Source organism: Crinia signifera, chromosome 2 (genome assembly GCF_055691185.1).
Source record: "Crinia signifera chromosome 2, ASM5569118v1, whole genome shotgun sequence".
NCBI lineage: Eukaryota > Metazoa > Chordata > Amphibia > Anura > Myobatrachidae > Crinia > Crinia signifera.
Genome location: NC_139218.1, coordinates 16,579,603 through 16,597,672, shown reverse-complemented (window position 1 = coordinate 16,597,672; position 18,070 = coordinate 16,579,603). Strand labels below are relative to the sequence as shown.

General features: G+C 48.4%; 1 protein-coding gene across 3 annotated transcripts in view; it reads right to left on the bottom strand.

Moving 5' to 3' along the window:
* The window catches only part of TMPRSS3 (transmembrane serine protease 3), a 63,209-nt gene extending 45,645 nt beyond the window's left edge, over positions 1–17,564 (bottom strand). The window contains exons 1-5 of one of the 3 annotated variants that reach the window (XM_083171641.1): positions 17,346–17,564; positions 12,485–12,635; positions 7,010–7,126; positions 5,788–5,904; positions 1,039–1,162 (exon numbers count right to left, since the gene is read on the bottom strand). In XM_083171641.1, the coding sequence (XP_083027767.1) occupies positions 1,039–1,162; positions 5,788–5,904; positions 7,010–7,126; positions 12,485–12,635; positions 17,346–17,363 (527 nt within the window). In that variant the 5' untranslated portion in view covers positions 17,364–17,564. Of the gene's footprint in view, positions 1–1,038; positions 1,163–5,787; positions 5,905–7,009; positions 7,127–12,484; positions 12,636–12,882; positions 13,197–17,345 lie in introns of those variants that run through there. The other 2 variants (XM_083171640.1, XM_083171642.1) reach the window with 2 other exon arrangements.
* Between the last annotated feature and the right edge of the window lie 506 nt (positions 17,565–18,070).

Sequence of the window (18,070 nt, the reverse complement as noted above, 5' to 3'; positions counted from 1 at the left end):
GCACATTTTACCCTCAATTCCATTTGCAATATCACCAATAAAGATATTAAAAAGCACCGGTCCAAGTACAGATCCCTGGGGTACTCCACTTGTAACCTTTCCCTCCACTTGTAACCTTTCCCTCCACTTGTAACCTTTCCCTCCTTTGACACCAGTGTTAAATTCATAAAATCTGCATCAATGGAGCTGCGCAGAGCCTATCAGGTGTGGAGCTCCCCTGGAGCCCACTTCTGATTAGCTGAGGGACTTTTCTCATTTGCAATGAGGGGCTGCTTGTATAAACACACTTGCGGCACCTCAGTCCACTGGATACAGGATTCAGCTTTTGTTTTTTTTCCACAGCTACATGGACCAAAGAGGACACAATCTACACTGGAGGGATGGTGAGTATATTTTTTTTAAACAGGTACCCTATGGGTGACTGCTGCAGAAAAGAACAGGCCTACGGTGGACCCGATCAGGTCTGACCCATGTGTATACAGCTTGCTATGCCGATACGTGGCCCCGTTAGATTGGCATCACAAAGAAAAATAGACTGTGCAGGCAAGGCAATTTTACTATTTCGTATATAGTCTATAGTGTTCTAGTATAGTCAAATTCGCACTGAGATATGGCCAACATCTCAAGTGAATATAGTCAATATTGGATGGTTCTGGGCTCCAGGGAGTTCAAGTGAAATCGAAGAGAAAATATGGCCATAGCCCAAATTGCACCACGTGTATGCACTTTTACTTTGTGAATATTCATCTGCGGTGATTGGCTACAGGTTGGTCTTACTAAAATAAATATTAGATATAGCATTGTTAATAAAATAATGATTATACAGCAACTGGGGGAACACAAGAGCTGGGATATCAGAGAGGTGCTAATGATTGGGGGGACCATCTGACTATATCCCCAGGAGCCCATGTGCACTGCACTGATTATAGATACATCACTGTTGGGTTATTTCTAATTACCATCGGCAATGTTTAACAGCAGTTCTCCTAAAGCTACATCAGCCGAGGAAGCATGCAGCATCAAGCAGATCCGTATTACCTGGAAAACCCTAATTGCTTACATGTCAGGTTCCCATACAGAGCTTTCCAGCCATCAGAACAGAAGGTTCTCCAAGAGCCGGCCATGTAGGCTTGCAGCACCCCGTTCCGTCCACTCGTCCTCACTGCAAGATTACACACAGCTTGTGAGAACAGTGACAGCGCTCCAATGCCGCGCACCGATGAATATAAATAGGTGACAGATATCTTTATAGCGAAGCTGAAAACAACATGTGATGTCACATATATGACGTCACTGATTGCCAAATATAAAGTCACATTATGCAGCATTGACATCACTACTTTGCAATTATCTTGGGTGACATTAGTACTAACCAAATGTAAGGATATATTTTCAAGGATATTTTATATAAGTCGCTTGTATCATAAATGTATAAAGGGACCGATTCTGGATCTCAAGCAGTGATTCGAATTCAGCCCATGCCATGATGCCCAGATGTTTGGGATTCGCGCATATGCAAACCCCAACTGCGAATGGCAGTGGCAAGTTATTCACTGGACCGTTCGCACTGGCGGTGGCACTTGGCCATGGGAACGCCCAGTGTTTGATTATGGGTGTCCCTATGAAAATGCCAGGCATCCCCATGTCTTCGTCCCGGCGCCCACAAATAAAAGTCAGTTGAGACCAACTTTTATTTGAGAATCGGCGGCATGCAAGAGGGATGTGTCTTTGCTAAACATCCCCTCAATGGTTGGGGGGGGGGCAGGTATTCTCCCGGGGCGGGGCTACAATCTTGTTTACTGAGCCACCCAGAATCAGGCCCATTGTGTGGACCTGGAATTAGAACCCAGGACTTTACATTCCTACTGCAGTCTGGCTGAGATGCAAATTCCTTGACCCGATACATTATGCTGTTGTGCCCCACCACTGGATCCGCCAGTGTTGACAACTGAAGCTTACGGGTTGTACCAAATCTAATTGCGAGACTTGATGCATCCTGATGAAAGAGGGCAGATTAAGGGGGGCACAGGGGGTCATGTATTTTAATTTTTTTTTTTTTGTTATTTTAGTTTTTAAATAAAGGTTTTGTGCATGGGAGTGGGGTAGTGCTGCAGCTTCACCTATGTGCCAATGAGACAATGATTATTGGTGCTGAGCATCGGGAGCCAAGGCACACTGACTGCACAAGTGTGCAATGCATTACTGGGAGTTCACCCATGAGACTTTGCACAAGAGGTCAGAGGCTGAGAAGCTTGTGCGGAGCACTGATTGGTGGAGCTCATCACATGCTTCTCAGGCCCATGGAGGGAGGGCTGGCCATTGTTGCCTTTGCCATCAATGGCAATAGTGCATCTGGCCATTGATAGTGTCATACTATGCAATGGATGACTATCAATGTTTTTACATATTGATCCATTTTCGTTCACTGATTGGCCTCTTGGCCAATCAAAACACGGGGGCGGGGCATCATGGATGTCGGGGGCGTAGTTACACTCCCTGTCCTGGCCCCTTGGGGAAAAATTAAAACAAAACTATGGGTGAAATTTAATAGGTTGAGAGATTCAGAAAGTGAGAGATTAGGTAAGAAATCTCCCGTTTTTTTAAAGTGGCAATCATTTACACTGCAAAACCAGTGTGATTTTGCAGTGTAAATGATTGCCGCTTTATAAAAACTGGAGATTTCTTACCAAATCTCTCACTTTCTGAATCTCTCAACCTATTAAATTTCACCCTATTTGATTAAGCTGGACATCGATGGTGGGAAACCATCTGGTTCTCCCCATCGATGGCAAAACTATTCTACATAGGCCATAAACCAATGATTTTGAATCACCGATGGTTGATGGCCATCCCTACGTGGAGGACAGCAGCAGCAATAGCAGCCTCATCATGGGAGGGTTTTTATCAAAGGCAGCGCTGAGCCTGTGAGGTCTCCTAGAGACTAAGGTACAGAGGGACAAATCAAGCCATTTCATGTGGTGTGTGTGTATGTATATATATATATATATATATATATATATATATATACAGGGCTATTTTTCAGTAGGCTCCCGCAGGAACTGAGGCCCTTATTCTAGTTCACTCTTTCTGACAATATATTTCTTAGATAGATGAAACCATGTGCACTGCGGTTGACATGTCGACCTAATGGTATGTCGACCTAAAACCATGTCGACCTATTGAGCTGTCGAACTAATGGTGTCGATGTAATGGCTGTCGATGTAAGTGCTGTCTAATATCCGTCCCAGACCCGACCACCCCCTCCCGCGATTCGCTGGACCTCCGCGACCACCCTCTCCCGCGAAACGCGGGAACCCCGCGACCCTCCCGCAAATCGCGGGACCCCAGCGACCCCTCCCTCCCGCGAGCCCCCTCCCGTGATTCGCAGGACCCCTGCATCCTCCCCTCCCGCGATTCGTGGGACCCCTGCGACCCCCCCTCCCGGCATTAAAAGGGCCCCCCGCGACCCCCCCTCCCGCGATTCACGGCACACCCCCCCCCCCTACTGTGATTTGCGACCCCCCTCCCGCAATTCGCGCCGCGCCCTCCCGCGATTCACGGAACCCCCCGTAGCGCCCCCCTCCCGCGATTTGCGGGCCCCCTCGGCACTTCTCGCGATTTGCGACCGCCCCCTAATTCACACATTCGGGGACCCCACCTCCCGCGATTCATGCCCCCCTCACGCAATTCACGGCACCCCCCATACCCCCCTTCCTGCGATTCGGAACCCCCCACGACCCCCCCTCCCGCGATTCACGAAACCCCCCGTAGCGCCCCCCTCCCGCGATTTGCGGGCCCCCTCGGCACCTCTCGCGATTTGCGACCGCCCCGTAATTCACACATTCGGGGACCCCCCCTCCCGCGATTCATGCCCCCCTCACGCAATTCACGGCACCCCCCATACCCCCCTTCCTGCGATTCGGAACCCCCCACGACCCCCCCTCCCGCGATTCATGCCCCCTCCCGCGAATTACGGACCCCCGCACCACCCCCCTGTGCCCACCCTCCCTTGATTCACGCCCCCCTCATGCAATTCACGGCAACCCCCCCTCCTGCGATTCGCAGCCCCCCCACGACCCCCGCCTCCTGCGATTCATGACCCCTCCCGTGATTCACGGACCCCCGCACCACCCCCCCTTGACTCACGGCACCCCACGCGCCCCTCCCGCAATTCACGGACCTCCGCAACCCCCTCTCCCGCAATTCACTAACCCCGACAACCCCCCTCCCGCAATTTGCGGACCCCCCTTCCCACGATTCAAGCCCCCCCGCGCCCCCCGCCCACCATTTGCGGACCCCCGCCCCCTCCCGCTAACCGCGGATCCCCACACACCACCCCCCCTCCCGCAATTTGCAGACCCCCCAGACCCCCTTCCGGCAATTCCACCCCCCAGCGGACCACCGCGGCCCCCGCTCCCGCATTTCACGTACCCCCGTGACAATGGGGGATCCTGTACCACCACAAGCAGGTACCGCCCCTAGGTGGGAAATCCGGCCCTGGCTGCCGCACTGCAGGTTTCCCCACTGCCCTCTGCACCAGCGCCACAACTTTTATCAATGTCTTGCCCACATACCACTATTATACAGCCTCCTGCTCTCATGCACGCTCACTCCCTCCCAGTGGGAGGAGACGCTCACCCACTGCCGGGAGCTGCATACTGTCCCCCACCCTCCTCCAGTTCTAGGGATGCCCATCGACCATCAATGATTTTCAAATAATCGATGGTTTATGGCCGATGTTGAATACTTTTGCCATCAATGTGGGAGGACACTGCCCTGCCTCCTGTTCTCCTGCCCCGTAACTTCCACCAGTGGAGACCCGCTCACCCTGTGTTGTCCACATTCCCCTATCATGCTTTACCGCCCAGCCTCCTGCTCTCATGCACCCTAACTCCCACCCAGTCGGAGGAGACACTGACTCCTGTATTTCTGTGCTGCCACGCTGGACCCTCACCCACTGGCAGAAGCTGCACAGTGTCCACCACCCTCTTTAGTCCCCCGTATGCCCACACACCCCTATCACTACCCAGCTTCCTGCTCTCCTGAACCGTAACTTCCACCACTGGGTAATCGCTGACGCTGTGTTGCCCACATACCCCTATCATGCCTCATGTCCCAGCCTCCTGCTCTCATGCACCCTAACTCCCACCCAGTAGGAGGAGACACTGACTCAGGGCCACCGTCCGGTACTCCTGTGCTGCCACGCTGGACCCTCACCCACTGCCAGAAGCTGCAATACAGGGCATCTTTCATACAATTCTAACCATATTTCTCACAATACAAATGTTCACAAATTAAGGGGCGTAGCCCCTTACGCCGGTGTGAAGAGCGCCCGTAGGGCGCGATGAATCACCTAGTATATATATATATTGTACTAGGCTGGCACTCCTCTCCTCATAAACACATTCAGGGCCTGGTGCCTTCGGCAGGGGTGCAGCATGTGCTGTCCCAAATACAGGCAGGGGGTAGCAGAGGCACTCGGGGCTTATCCAAACCAACAAACGACTCGTAGCCGCTGCTACCCCCTGCCTGTGTATATATATATATATATATATATATATATATATATATATATATCTCACACACACACTTGTCCGATTTGGGCGATTTCACCCGATCCAGACTGATGGGGTGAGAAATCAGCCCAAATTGGATGTGTTTACCATCTGATCCCATCCAATCCATGGCATTTCTTATTTATTTTTTCATACAATTTATTTTCAACCATTTCAATGTACCTGTATATATAATATAACCAAATCAAACATATAAATGTGCGATTGTTACCACATCTCAATTCGTCATCTCCGTCCGGGCAGTCGAAGACACCGTCACAGCGCTTTGTTCTGAGAATACATTGTGACGAGGATTGGCAATGTAGCTTCCCAGGACAAGTATAATGTACTAAGGAAATGGAGAACAAATAACATGTGTTACATCGTCTTCATTCTGTGATACTTTACAAGGCTTGGTGTATCTTACCCAAAGTACCAGCCAATCAGCTCCTAACTGCATACCTCCCATTCTAAATAAATGAAGCAGGACTCCTGTGTGATAAGGGGGTGTGGCCTCTGCAGAGGGGTGTGGCCTCATATGAATGCCATGATGGCTAGCCACTCCCCCTGCTTTTGTCACTATGGGGGCATGCCCAGCCCTCTGTGAGCTGCTGGCCATGCCTCTAGTCCCTCTGTCTGACATAAACAGACGCAGTGTGCGTGCGCATAGCATTGATTCACTGAGCGGTGATTGATAGGGGTTCTCTCCACAGCCATGTTACAGGCTTTGCTTGAAAAGTGACAGTTGGGGGCTATAATTCGGAGTCTATGTACTAGGCCTTAAGGAGAGGTAAAGTCCCGGCCAACCATTTCCTAACTGTGCTTTTTCAAACAAATTTTGTGGATACTTTGTCTCTCGCATGGAGCAAAAGGGGAGAAAAATCATTTGCCAATGCCCGTTTGAAAGGCCGCCTGCCATTTGTCTCATCTCTGGGAATCGTAAACGCTCCTGCAAACGTCTGCTCAGAATGAGGAGAGAAGGGGGAGTTGTACAGAACAGAGGCTTCCGATCATTCTAAGCTGTGAAACAAATGACTTCCCATTGGCTACTGCCTTTTATACAATGCCCACCAGACAGGACGCAGCCGCTTCAGAGTGATCTGCGCCGTTTACAAGGGGAGCTGAGGAAGATTAATGTCTGCTGAAATTGCACAGGGACCAGACATGGCAACTGTTGGACGGTGAATATTCGCTAAATAGAAGACTGCGTGATAGTTATCCGATATAATGAATGTCTACTGTCCAATTAAACCATTAATACGCTGATAAACAAGCTATCAAGTCATCGGCCATTCATCGCGCAGGCAGACAATGAAGGTGAGAAAGGTCAGCTCGCTTTGCTTAATGAAAAAAGAGACCACGAAAAGTCTCTATTCTCTTCTTCAAGTGGCTTGTAAAACATTTCATCCTTGACAATTTAATGGAGACGCCGCTGAATAATGAATCGTACTCACCAATCAGGCCCGTAGCGATGGCCAGGGCAATAATGAGAACAACAAGAAGGATGATAATGAGATATTTCATGGGGATAATGGGATGGCACTTTGACGATTCGTCATTTTCTCTGTTTTCTGGAGAGGAAGCATTTAAAAAAGACATTGTGACAATGACACTTACACAAAGCAGAGGACATCGAGTGCATGTTACTGGGCTCTGCCAGAGAGGTCGGAAAGCTGAGCGTCGCCAGCAGCGGTGGAACTGCAAGTCCCAGCATTCCCGGCCAGTAGACTTTTGGGGTGAGATTTAATAGGATAGGATTTTTAGTAAGGTTCCGACATCGCACCTTATCGAATTTTTCAAAATCCCGTATTTTTGGAAGAATTCGACTATTTAATGGGATGCGAATTTGCGGCAAATGGAGTGATCGACGCTGGAGGACCCATAAGGAATCCATACTCACCAGGTCCTCTGGCGTAGATCACGTCCTCTTTGTTTCAAGTAGGCATCCAGCGGACTTGGCAAAATAAAAAAAACCTGAACGCGAAGCCCTGCACGGACTGAGGAGGAGACGCAGAATATATGTTTACATCTTTGTACCCAGATGGATTTTCTTCAGGACCAGAGGATGGAGGAGACCTACCTATGTGTCAAGGTAGGTAAGTATGTGTATGAATGGGCTCAGTATGTAATAAAGTTATACTTTTATTGTGTGTGTGTTTTTATTTCACTATTTGTACTGTTGAGGAACTACAAGTTCCAGCGGGCCCTTTAATGCCCCACATGCTGGGATTTGTGGTTCTCAAGTCCCTGCATGCAGTGCAGTGTTGCTGGGACTAGTAGTTCCACAGCAATACACAATAGTTTGTTCTATTTTTACACATTTATCAGCTCGATGCCCAGCACCCAAGGGGCATCGGGGACAGCCCCGGGCTTCAGCCTGTGCAGGTAAATTCTGGAGGGGGGGCCTTCATTGGGGGGTCCCCACTTCTCCAGGATCCCTGCCCAGGCTGACCAGTCAGGGGGTTAATGCTTTGACTTGTATAAAATTCTCCCCCCAGCTGTGGCATCACCCTGCTTGCGGTTTGGGCCTGGTGCTGGTTATTGGAATACGGGGGACCCCTACTTGTTTTGTCCCCCGTATTTTGGGAATCAGGACCGGCCCTTCAGCCTGGTGCTTGTTTTAAAAAATCTGGGGGACCCCTAGTCGTTTGCCCCGTGATTTTTTAAAACCAGGACCGGCTCTTTGAGCCCAGGTCTGGTTATGCTCAGGACCCCACGGATTTTTCTTTATGTACTTTCATTATTCAAATAAGATTGTCTGGCTGATCGGAAAGCGTATTGCACACTGATGAGCCAAAATGAGGTGATCCGGTAGCCGGGATTGCAGAATGTTGACTTCACAAAATCTAACATTCACAGATTCTAACCATAAATGCAGCCTAATCCTAACCACAGCCTAACCCTACCATAGACGCAGTCTAACCCTAACCGCTGCCTAATCCTAACCACAGCATAATCCTAACTGCAGTCTAACCCTAACCGCTGCCTAATCCTAACTACAGCATAATCCTAACTGCAGTCTAACCCTAACCGCTGCCTAATTCTAACCACAACATAATCCTAACTGCAGTCTAACCCTAACCGCTGCCTAATCCTAACCACAGCAAAATCCTAACTGCAGTCTAACCCTAACCGCTGCCTAATCCTAACCACAGCATAATCCTAACTGCAGTCTAACCCTAACTGCTGCCTAATCCTAACCACAGCATAATCTTAACTGCAGTCTAACCCTAACCGCTGCCTAATCCTAACCACAACAGAATCCTAACTGCAGTCTAACTCTAACCGCTGCCTAATCCTAACTACAGTCTAACCCTAACTGCTGCCTAATCCTAACCACAACATAATACTAACTGCAGTCTAACCCTAACCGCTGCCTAATCCTAACTACAGTCTAACCCTAACTGCTGCCTAATCCTAACCACAACATAATCCTAACTGCAGTCTAACCCTAACCGCTGCCTAATCCTAACCACAGCAAAATCCTAACTGCAGTCTAACCCTAACCGCTGCCTAATCCTAACCACAGCATAATCCTAACTGCAGTCTAACCCTAACCGCTGCCTAATCCTAACTACAGCATAATCCTAACTGCAGTCTAACCCTAACCGCTGCCTAATCCTAACTACAGCAAAATCTTAACTGCAGTCTAACCCTGACCGCTGCCTAATCCTAACCACGGCATAATCCTAACTGCAGTCTAACCCTAACCGCTGCCTAATTCTAACCACGGCATAATCCTAACTGCAGTCTAAACCTAACCACAGCATAATCCTAACCACAGCATAATCCTAACTGTAGTCTAACCCTAACCGCTGCCTAATCCTAACCACAGCAAAATCCTTACTGCAGTCTAACCCTAACCGCTGCCTAATCCTAACCACAGCATAATCCTAACTGCAGTCTAACCCTAACCGCTGCCTAATCCTAACCACAGCAAAATCCTAACTGCAGTCTAACCCTAACCGCTGCTTAATCCTAAACCACAGCATAATCCTAACTGCAGTCTAACCCTAACTGCTGTCTAATCCTAACCACAGCATAATCCTAACTGCAGTCTAACCCTAACCGCTGCCTAATCCTAACCACAGCAAAATCTTAACTGCAGTCTAACCCTAACTGCTGTCTAATCCTCACTAGTGCTTAACCCTACCATATACTCAGTCTAATCCTAACCCTAACCGCTGCCTAATCCTAACCACAGCCTAAAGCTGGCCATACATCTACAGAACGATTGTCAGATTGGGTTGGTTGGAACAAAATCCTGGTAATGGATGAGAGTAAATGACAGTTGACCGTTTGCTTTGAAATGCTGGAAAACTGCCAAAAACTGTCATTCAGATATTACCAGGATTTTGTTCTAATTGGCCCAATCTGACAATCGATCTGTAGATGTATGGCCAGCTTAACTCTAGCTGCAGCCTAATCCTAGCGGCAACATAAACCTAATCATATCCTAATCTTAACCGCAGCCTAACCCTAACTGTACCGTCAACCTACCAGTCTAATCTGAACCACAGGCTAACCCAAGTCTAACCCCAACCGCAGCATAACCCCAGCTCCAGACAAATATAAATGGTTTGTTGACATTCTACCTGTCAACATTCACAGTGTCAACATCGTGACCACATTGACACATGTCATGTCGTCATTCTGAATATCGACACTCAGGCAATGTTGACATTATGACTGCAGTATGTCAGATCTCAGTACAGTGGATTGTGTGAGCCGTGCATATGATCTATGGAGATCTGCGCTTTGGGAATCAGCTACCGACTGAGGGTACACCTTGTGGAATCCACAGCTAAATTAGCATCGCCAACATCGATATACAGCATGCGACAATGGCAGCCATCACTTTCATGCCACTGAACAGGTAAAACATTCTCATCATTCTGAGAGAAAATAACTGATGGTTGTAAAACATCGATGGCCGCAGGTGCTCCGCCTATGACATCACACTCCCCAGTATACAGCAGCATCCCTCTTGCTTCGCTCCTGCAGGCTCGGCTGAGCTGTAACTGCGCTCTCCAGTGCATTTGTCTCCAGTAATTAGGAGGAGTAGCTGGCGGGACAGATGGGGAGGGAGAGAGAACTCAGCTCTTTTCTCCCCCTGGCAAGATTACAAGTTTAAGCAAATGAACATCTGCACTTGGAAACCCTCCAGATTACAGGACAATAAAAGCAGCAGCTGGGAAATTAATGGGAAGCAATTTAGACATAGCGCACAATTCCCTAACCCGAAATAAAACCCGAAATGTGTATTTATAGCCGCCAGGTTATCTCGCCGGTCGGAACAGCGATCATTTAAGTCCCTCTCCTGTTAGGTTGAAGTATTTCTGCTGAAAGTCATCAAAAAGTTCCATTGGCTGGAACGGAGGAGATCACTGAGACAACATCAAATGCGAATGTGTTCCTGCATCCTCCGCAACGTTACCCCGATCCGGTGAGCCCCCCCAGGATCCCGACTGTCAAAACGGGATGCGGTCATCTATTAGAATGAACTTAGGTCTACAGTCATTAGGTCGACCCCACTAGGTCGACATGGGCCAAGGTCGACATGACTTAAGGTCGAATTTGCATAAAGGTCGACATGAGGAAGGTCGACTGGTCATAAGGTCGACATGGGTTTTTCACTGTTTTTTGAGCCGACATGTGCCGACAGGCGGTATTTCATGCCCTACCATCCACTAGGGCGTGGTGGGAGAATAAAATAGTGTGCCGAGCGCAGCGAGGCACCGTGCCCGAAGCGAGCGATGCGAGGGTCCGATTCTCATTGCCAACTGTGTCCATGTCGACTTTGTCGATATTCGGATAAAAAAACAGTGAAAAACCCATGTCGACCTTATGACCAGTCGACCTTCCTCATGTCGACCTTTATGCAAATTCGACCTTAAGTCATGTCGACCTTGGCCCATGTCGACCTTAAGTCAGGTCGACCTTCCTGCCAGTCGACCTAGTGGGGTCGACCTAATGACTGTAGACCTAAGTTCATTCTGACAGATGTACCGCTTCCGTCAAAACGCAGACAGACAGGTGCCTGACAGCCACCCACTATTTTCCCTCATGGGGGTCCAAGACCCCCATAGAGGGAGAATAGAATAGGTGCCCGCAGCGTGGCAAGCCCGCAAGGGGCTTTGTTGGGCTCACCATGCTGTCTGAATCCGGGCAGTCGGGATCCCGACTTCGGGCTAATGACTGTCGGGATCCCGACTGTCGGAACCCTATACCACACCAGATTAAAGGGCCCATTTACCAACCCGCGCATGATAAATAATGCTCCAACCAATGAGCTCCCATCTATCTTTTTTGAAACACATAATAGATAGGAGCTGAACACCTGGCAGTTGGGAATTGAATGCATGCCAGTTAGGAGCCAAGTACATGACAGTTGGTAGTAGAATGCATGGTAGTTGGGAGCTGAATATATGACAGTTAGTAACAGAGCACATGACGGTTGGGAGAAGAACATGACAGTTGGGAGTTTAGTGTATGATAGATAGGAGTAGAAAACACGACAGGGGCTGAACACATGGCAGTTGGAATCTGAAAACATTACCGGAGCAGACCACAAAACAGTTAGGAGCTGAGCACATCAGAGGAGCAGACCACAAGACAGTTAGGAGCCAAACACATGCAAGTTAGTGGCTAAGCGCATGGCAGTTAGGAGCTGACACATTACAGGAGCAGAACATAAGACATTTGGGAGCTGAACACATTACAAAAGCAGACCACAAGACAGTTAGGGGCTGAATACATGACAGTTGGGAGTGGAATGTATACGCCGCAAGTTTTAGCGTCCACGAGCTTTATCACTTATTGATAAATGAGCCGCTACGCCACTGACCATCGATGTTTAGCAACCATTAATGTTTTCCACCCGATGTGCGATGGTGGGGCTCAGTAGTGTAGGTTGGGACCGGTCTCACCTGATCTGTTTTCTCGCGGATCTACTTTTGTTTGTTTTGCTTGTGTTAGGAAAAAGCGGAAGTAGGAGAAGGCGATGTCCACCGCGGGAAGCTCCTCCTCCGAAACAGACACGATCTCCAAACTACCAGAGGCAGGAACTTCAGCTGGAGCCTGGGAAGAGAGGAGATGAAGTAACGTATCTGCATAGTCCTGCCCAGGATTTATACTATGGGACAATGATGATGATATTGCAGCAAGGACTATAATACCATATTATCATCTATAAGGGATCCGGGGGAAAGGTCAAGAGGTTGACTACTATTGATCGACATTTACAATAGATCGACACAAGCACAAGGTTGACATGGTCATGGTTTTCACGATTTGTGTTCCTTTTTTTAACTGTTTTATACTTTACCTTCCACGTGGAAGCAGAGGCACTAATTCGGGGTCTACGTGCGCAAATGTATAAATTGACACTAATAAAACTTGAAAAACTCATGTCGACCTTTTGGTGTGTCGACCATTTTACATGTAGACATTTTTCTTGTGTTGTCCATGGATTGGTGGAAACCTTCTTGCCGGTACTCTCTGTTTCCTTGCAGAGTCCTGCAGCAAGTGACCAGCGCGTATCTGCCCATTACAGAGATCAGATGCTGGTCCCACCTCCGCAGGCTGATGATGATGACGACTTTACAGTGTGCCGAACACTAGAGAATCTCAATGTAATGACCCCTTGTGACATAAGTGTGTATGACACCCTGGAATGGGGAAGGGTCTGAGCAAGGGATGATGATAGGTGCTTCAGGGAAAGTGGACTAGAGAACTTTAGTAAAAGGGGGGGTAGGACTGGTCCATGTTTTCCAGGCCACCTGTGGATAATGTGTTGGTTAGGAATGAATGCAGCACATGTTTCAAAATGTGACAGTTAGTAATAATTTCATCTGTGCACCAGTTAGGTGGTCTGGGAAATGTGACAGTTAGTAATGAGTACACCTGTGCTCCAGCTAGGTGGTCTGGAAATGTGACATTTTGTGCACCACCTAGCTGGTGCACAGCTGTAGTCAGACTCATTACTAACTGACACATGTCTCAGACCCCCTAGCTGGTGCACAGCTGTGGTCATTACTAACTGTCACATTGCCAGACCCCCTAGCTGGAGCACAGGTGCAGTCATTACTAACTGTCACATTCCCCAGATCACCTAGTAATGACTGCACCTGTGCACCAGCTAGGTGGTCTGGGAAATGTGACAGTAATGACTACACCTGTGCACCAGCTACGTGGTCTGGGAAATGTGACAGTTAGTAATAACTACACCTGTGCACCAGCTAGGTGGTCTGGGGAATGTGACAGTTAGTAATGACTGCACCTGTGCACCAGCTAGGTAATCTGGGAAATGTGACAGTTAGTAATGCTAGCACCTGTGCACCAGCTAGGTGGTCTGGGGAATGAGACAGTAATGACTGCACCTGTGCACCAGCTAGGTGGTCTGGGAGATGTGACAGTTAGTAATGATTGCACCTGTGCACCTGCTAGGTGATCTGGGAAATGTGACAGTTAGTAATGACTGCACCTGTGCACCAGCTAGGTAATCTGGGAAATGTGACAGTTAGTAATAACTACACCTGTGCACCAGCTAGGTGGTCTGGGGAATGTGACAGTTAGTAATGACTGCACCTGTGCACCAGCTAGGTAATCTGGGAAATGTGACAGTTAGTAATGCTAGCACCTGTGCACCAGCTAGGTGGTCTGGGGAATGAGACAGTAATGACTGCACCTGTGCACCAGCTAGGTGGTCTGGGAGATGTGACAGTTAGTAATGATTGCACCTGTGCACCTGCTAGGTGATCTGGGAAATGTGACAGTTAGTAATGACTGCACCTGTGCACCAGCTAGGTAATCTGGGAAATGTGACAGTTAGTAATGCTAGCACCTGTGCACCAGCTAGGTGGTCTGGGGAATGTGACAGTTAGTAATGACTGCACCTGTGCACCAGCTAGGTAATCTGGGAAATGTGACAGTTAGTAATGCTAGCACCTGTGCACCAGCTAGGTGGTCTGGGAATGAGACAGTAATGACTGCACCTGTGCACCAGCTAGGTGGTCTGGGAGATGTGACAGTTAGTAATGATTGCACCTGTGCACCTGCTAGGTGATCTGGGAAATGTGACAGTTAGTAATGACTGCACCTGTGCACCAGCTAGGTAATCTGGGAAATGTGACAGTTAGTAATAACTACACCTGTGCACCAGCTAGGTGGTCTGGGGAATGTGACAGTTAGTAATGACTGCACCTGTGCACCAGCTAGGTAATCTGGGAAATGTGACAGTTAGTAATGCTAGCACCTGTGCACCAGCTAGGTGGTCTGGGGAATGAGACAGTAATGACTGCACCTGTGCACCAGCTAGGTGTTCTGGGAAATGTGACAGTTAGTAATGATTGCACCTGTGCAACAGCTAGGTGATCTGGGAAATGTGACAGTTAGTAATGACTACACCTGTGCACCAGCTAGGTGATCTGGGAAATGTGACAGTTAGTAATGACTACACCTGTGCACCAGCTAGGTGATCTGGGAAATGTGACAGTTAGTAATGACTACACCTGTGCACCAGCTAGGTGATCTGGGAAATGTGACAGTTAGTAATGATTGCACCTGTGCACCAGCTAGGTAGTCTGGGAATGTGACAGTTACTAATGATTACACCTGTGCTCCAGCTAGGTGGTCTGGCAAATGTGACAGTTAGTAATGATTGCACCTGTGCACCAGATAGGTTGTCTGCAAGACGCATACCTCCCAACCTTTCGAGTCCTGGAGGCGAGTCTTGCCACGTACAGCCAAAAGAAGGTGAAGGGCCATGGGTGGAGCGGCTTTAGATGTAGGAGTGTGGCCGAGCACCATGAACCCTGTTTTTGTAGTTTTGGGGGGCTTGCCTAATGTATGTCGACCTTCAAACTGTTGACCCCATGACCCCTACCTGTTAGGTTGAACATTCATTTTGGGCATTTACCATTCACCATTAACATGGTTGTAAAGTCCATCGCTGACATGCTGGTACTTGTGGTTGCTGTGCGTCTTACCCACATAATCATAATGCTGAGCTAGGGGTGGTACAGCAGAGTTCACGGGTATGGATCATTGGATAGACATGGACTAGGTAGACAAGCATTAGGTCGACACCACTAGGTCGACGTGCATGAAGGTCGACATGACTGAAGGTCGACATGGGTTATTAAGTCCACACAAGCATTAGGTTAACATGGGGAAGGTCGACACGGGATTTTGCACTTTTTTACACGAATGTCGACACAGTCCACATGGACACTGATACATAGCACCTCATCCCCTCGCATAGCTCTCTACTCTCGCCATGCTTTGGGCACACTATTTTATTCTCCCACCACACCTTCGTGCATGGTCGGGCATGAAATATCGCCTGTCGGCACATGACGGCTCAGAAAAAAAGTGAAAAACCCTGTGTCGACTTTTTGATTGTCGACCTTCCCCACGTCAACCTAATGCTTGTTTCGATCTAATGACCCTGTTGACCTAAACCATGTCAACCTTCCTGCATGTCGACTTTCAGTAATGACGACCTTCATGCATGTCAACCTAGTGGCGTTTACCTTATGCTTGTAGACCCAGTGACCGTATCACATATGACGGATCTGACAGTACAGTATATAATGCAACATCAACACAGAAAAGCCGACGCAGCCCCGGATGAGCTGGTCTTCAGCAGGTGTCTTCTGGGGACACTGCACGGACCAGGTGCTGCGCCAAGTCACCGGTGACTATCTCAGAGTCTACCCAGCTCCAAGTCTTCTGTTACAGAGCGAAAGGAGAGCAGGGTCTTAAGGGAAGTGGTGTAACTAGAAATGTAGCTCCCCCCTGCCAAAAAAAATCCCCCCCCCCCCCCACCTCCGCTGGGGCTGCGGAGCGGTAGCTACGCCACTGATTAAGGGGTGTACACACGGAGCAATTTTTGCTAGTGAGCAACTGACTAAATGCACCAGCGATTTTGACTAAGCATTTCATCTGTGGGTGATTTTGACTATACTAGAATGAACATACTGGGTTAGTATTTAATTGAAGATCGCCCTCAGCAGTGAACACCAGCGACTAGACAGTCAGCAATCTAGTCAAAATATCCTTCCCTGGCAACTCGTTTTTATTAAGCGATATTCACTTAAGCAGCGGCGCGAATCGCTACCGCCCATAGGGCGATGGGTCTAACCATGTCAGCGATTTTTACTAACCTTCTAAGCGATTTACTAACCTTCTAAGCGATTTTGACTATGTAGTCAAAATCGCTTAGACGTCCCGCTCCGTGTGTCTGACCCTGTAGAGCAGGAAGATTTCTTTGTGACGTACCGGACATCTAGTGAGAGAAACAATTGGTGTAAACTTATCAATTGAAAACAGTAAAACACCATTTAAAGTTGGAATAAAAGAGATTCTGAATTATATATTGCAATGTTCCAGGGTTTCCTGACCGTGTATAACACAAAGAAGCGCACAAAGCAATCACAAAAACACACAAAACACCATAAACAAGGCAAAACAACAATGAGAAAAGGTTCATTCATTCTGTCCCCAAATGACCAAGTTCTGGTATTAAACAATCCTGGTGTTATGTGCAGTTGTGGGGGGGGGGGGGGGGGGGGGACCGAGACTCTGCAATGTATCAACTTTCATTTACTTGTTTATTTTATATTAATATTTGTGTTACGTGTTTATACATATTTACACTTTATATTCTCAGAGAACTAGATCCACTCCCCAGTAAAATCTTGTCATATAAAATGTACATGACTTTGTTGCACAAATGGAATAGACTGAGTTTGGACATGAAATTATTATGATATAGCGGCCACTTACCTCCTGTTCGCTGGACATTGCTGGTAGCACCTGGACCTTCTCTTCTCACCATCTGTGGGCAGGTACAGTATGGCTGGCTGCTCAGCCTGGGAAGCTGCTCTCACTAGAGGATGCTGCAACTGATACAGTGTAACTGACACTTGGTACTGACATTTGATAGTTGTGCGGTCACTATGGCAACCAGGAAGCTAGAAATCAGTAAGTGTATTGATCAGGGGACAACCACATTGTGAGAGGAGCATTGGTAACTCCCGAGGACCCAACGTGAAGGAAGATTGGAGTCAAAGTGATAAGAGGTTTGATGCACTTAGCCTTGGAGAGTTATAAAGTTCTAGCCAGTCAGCTCCTAACTGCCATGTTACAGGCTGCAATTGAAAAATTGCAGAGCTGATTGTTATTGGTCATTTATCTCTCTCCACTTTATCGCTCTCCCATACCTCCCAACTGTTGTGGCTTCAAAGCCAAGACCTGCAGCGCCAACGGTGTGATCGGGACGGGTGTGGTATAATTAGCCGACAGTCGGGATTCCGACAGTCATTAGTCAGACGTCGGAATCCCGACTGCACAGCGTGGGGAGCGCAATGAAGCCCCTTGCGGGCACGGTGGCGAGCTGTGCTGTGCTCGCCACCTATTTTATTCTCCCTCTATGGGGGTCGTGGACCCCACGAGGGAGCAATGACTGTCGGAGTAATGACTGTCGGAATCCCAACTGTCGGGGAGCCGTC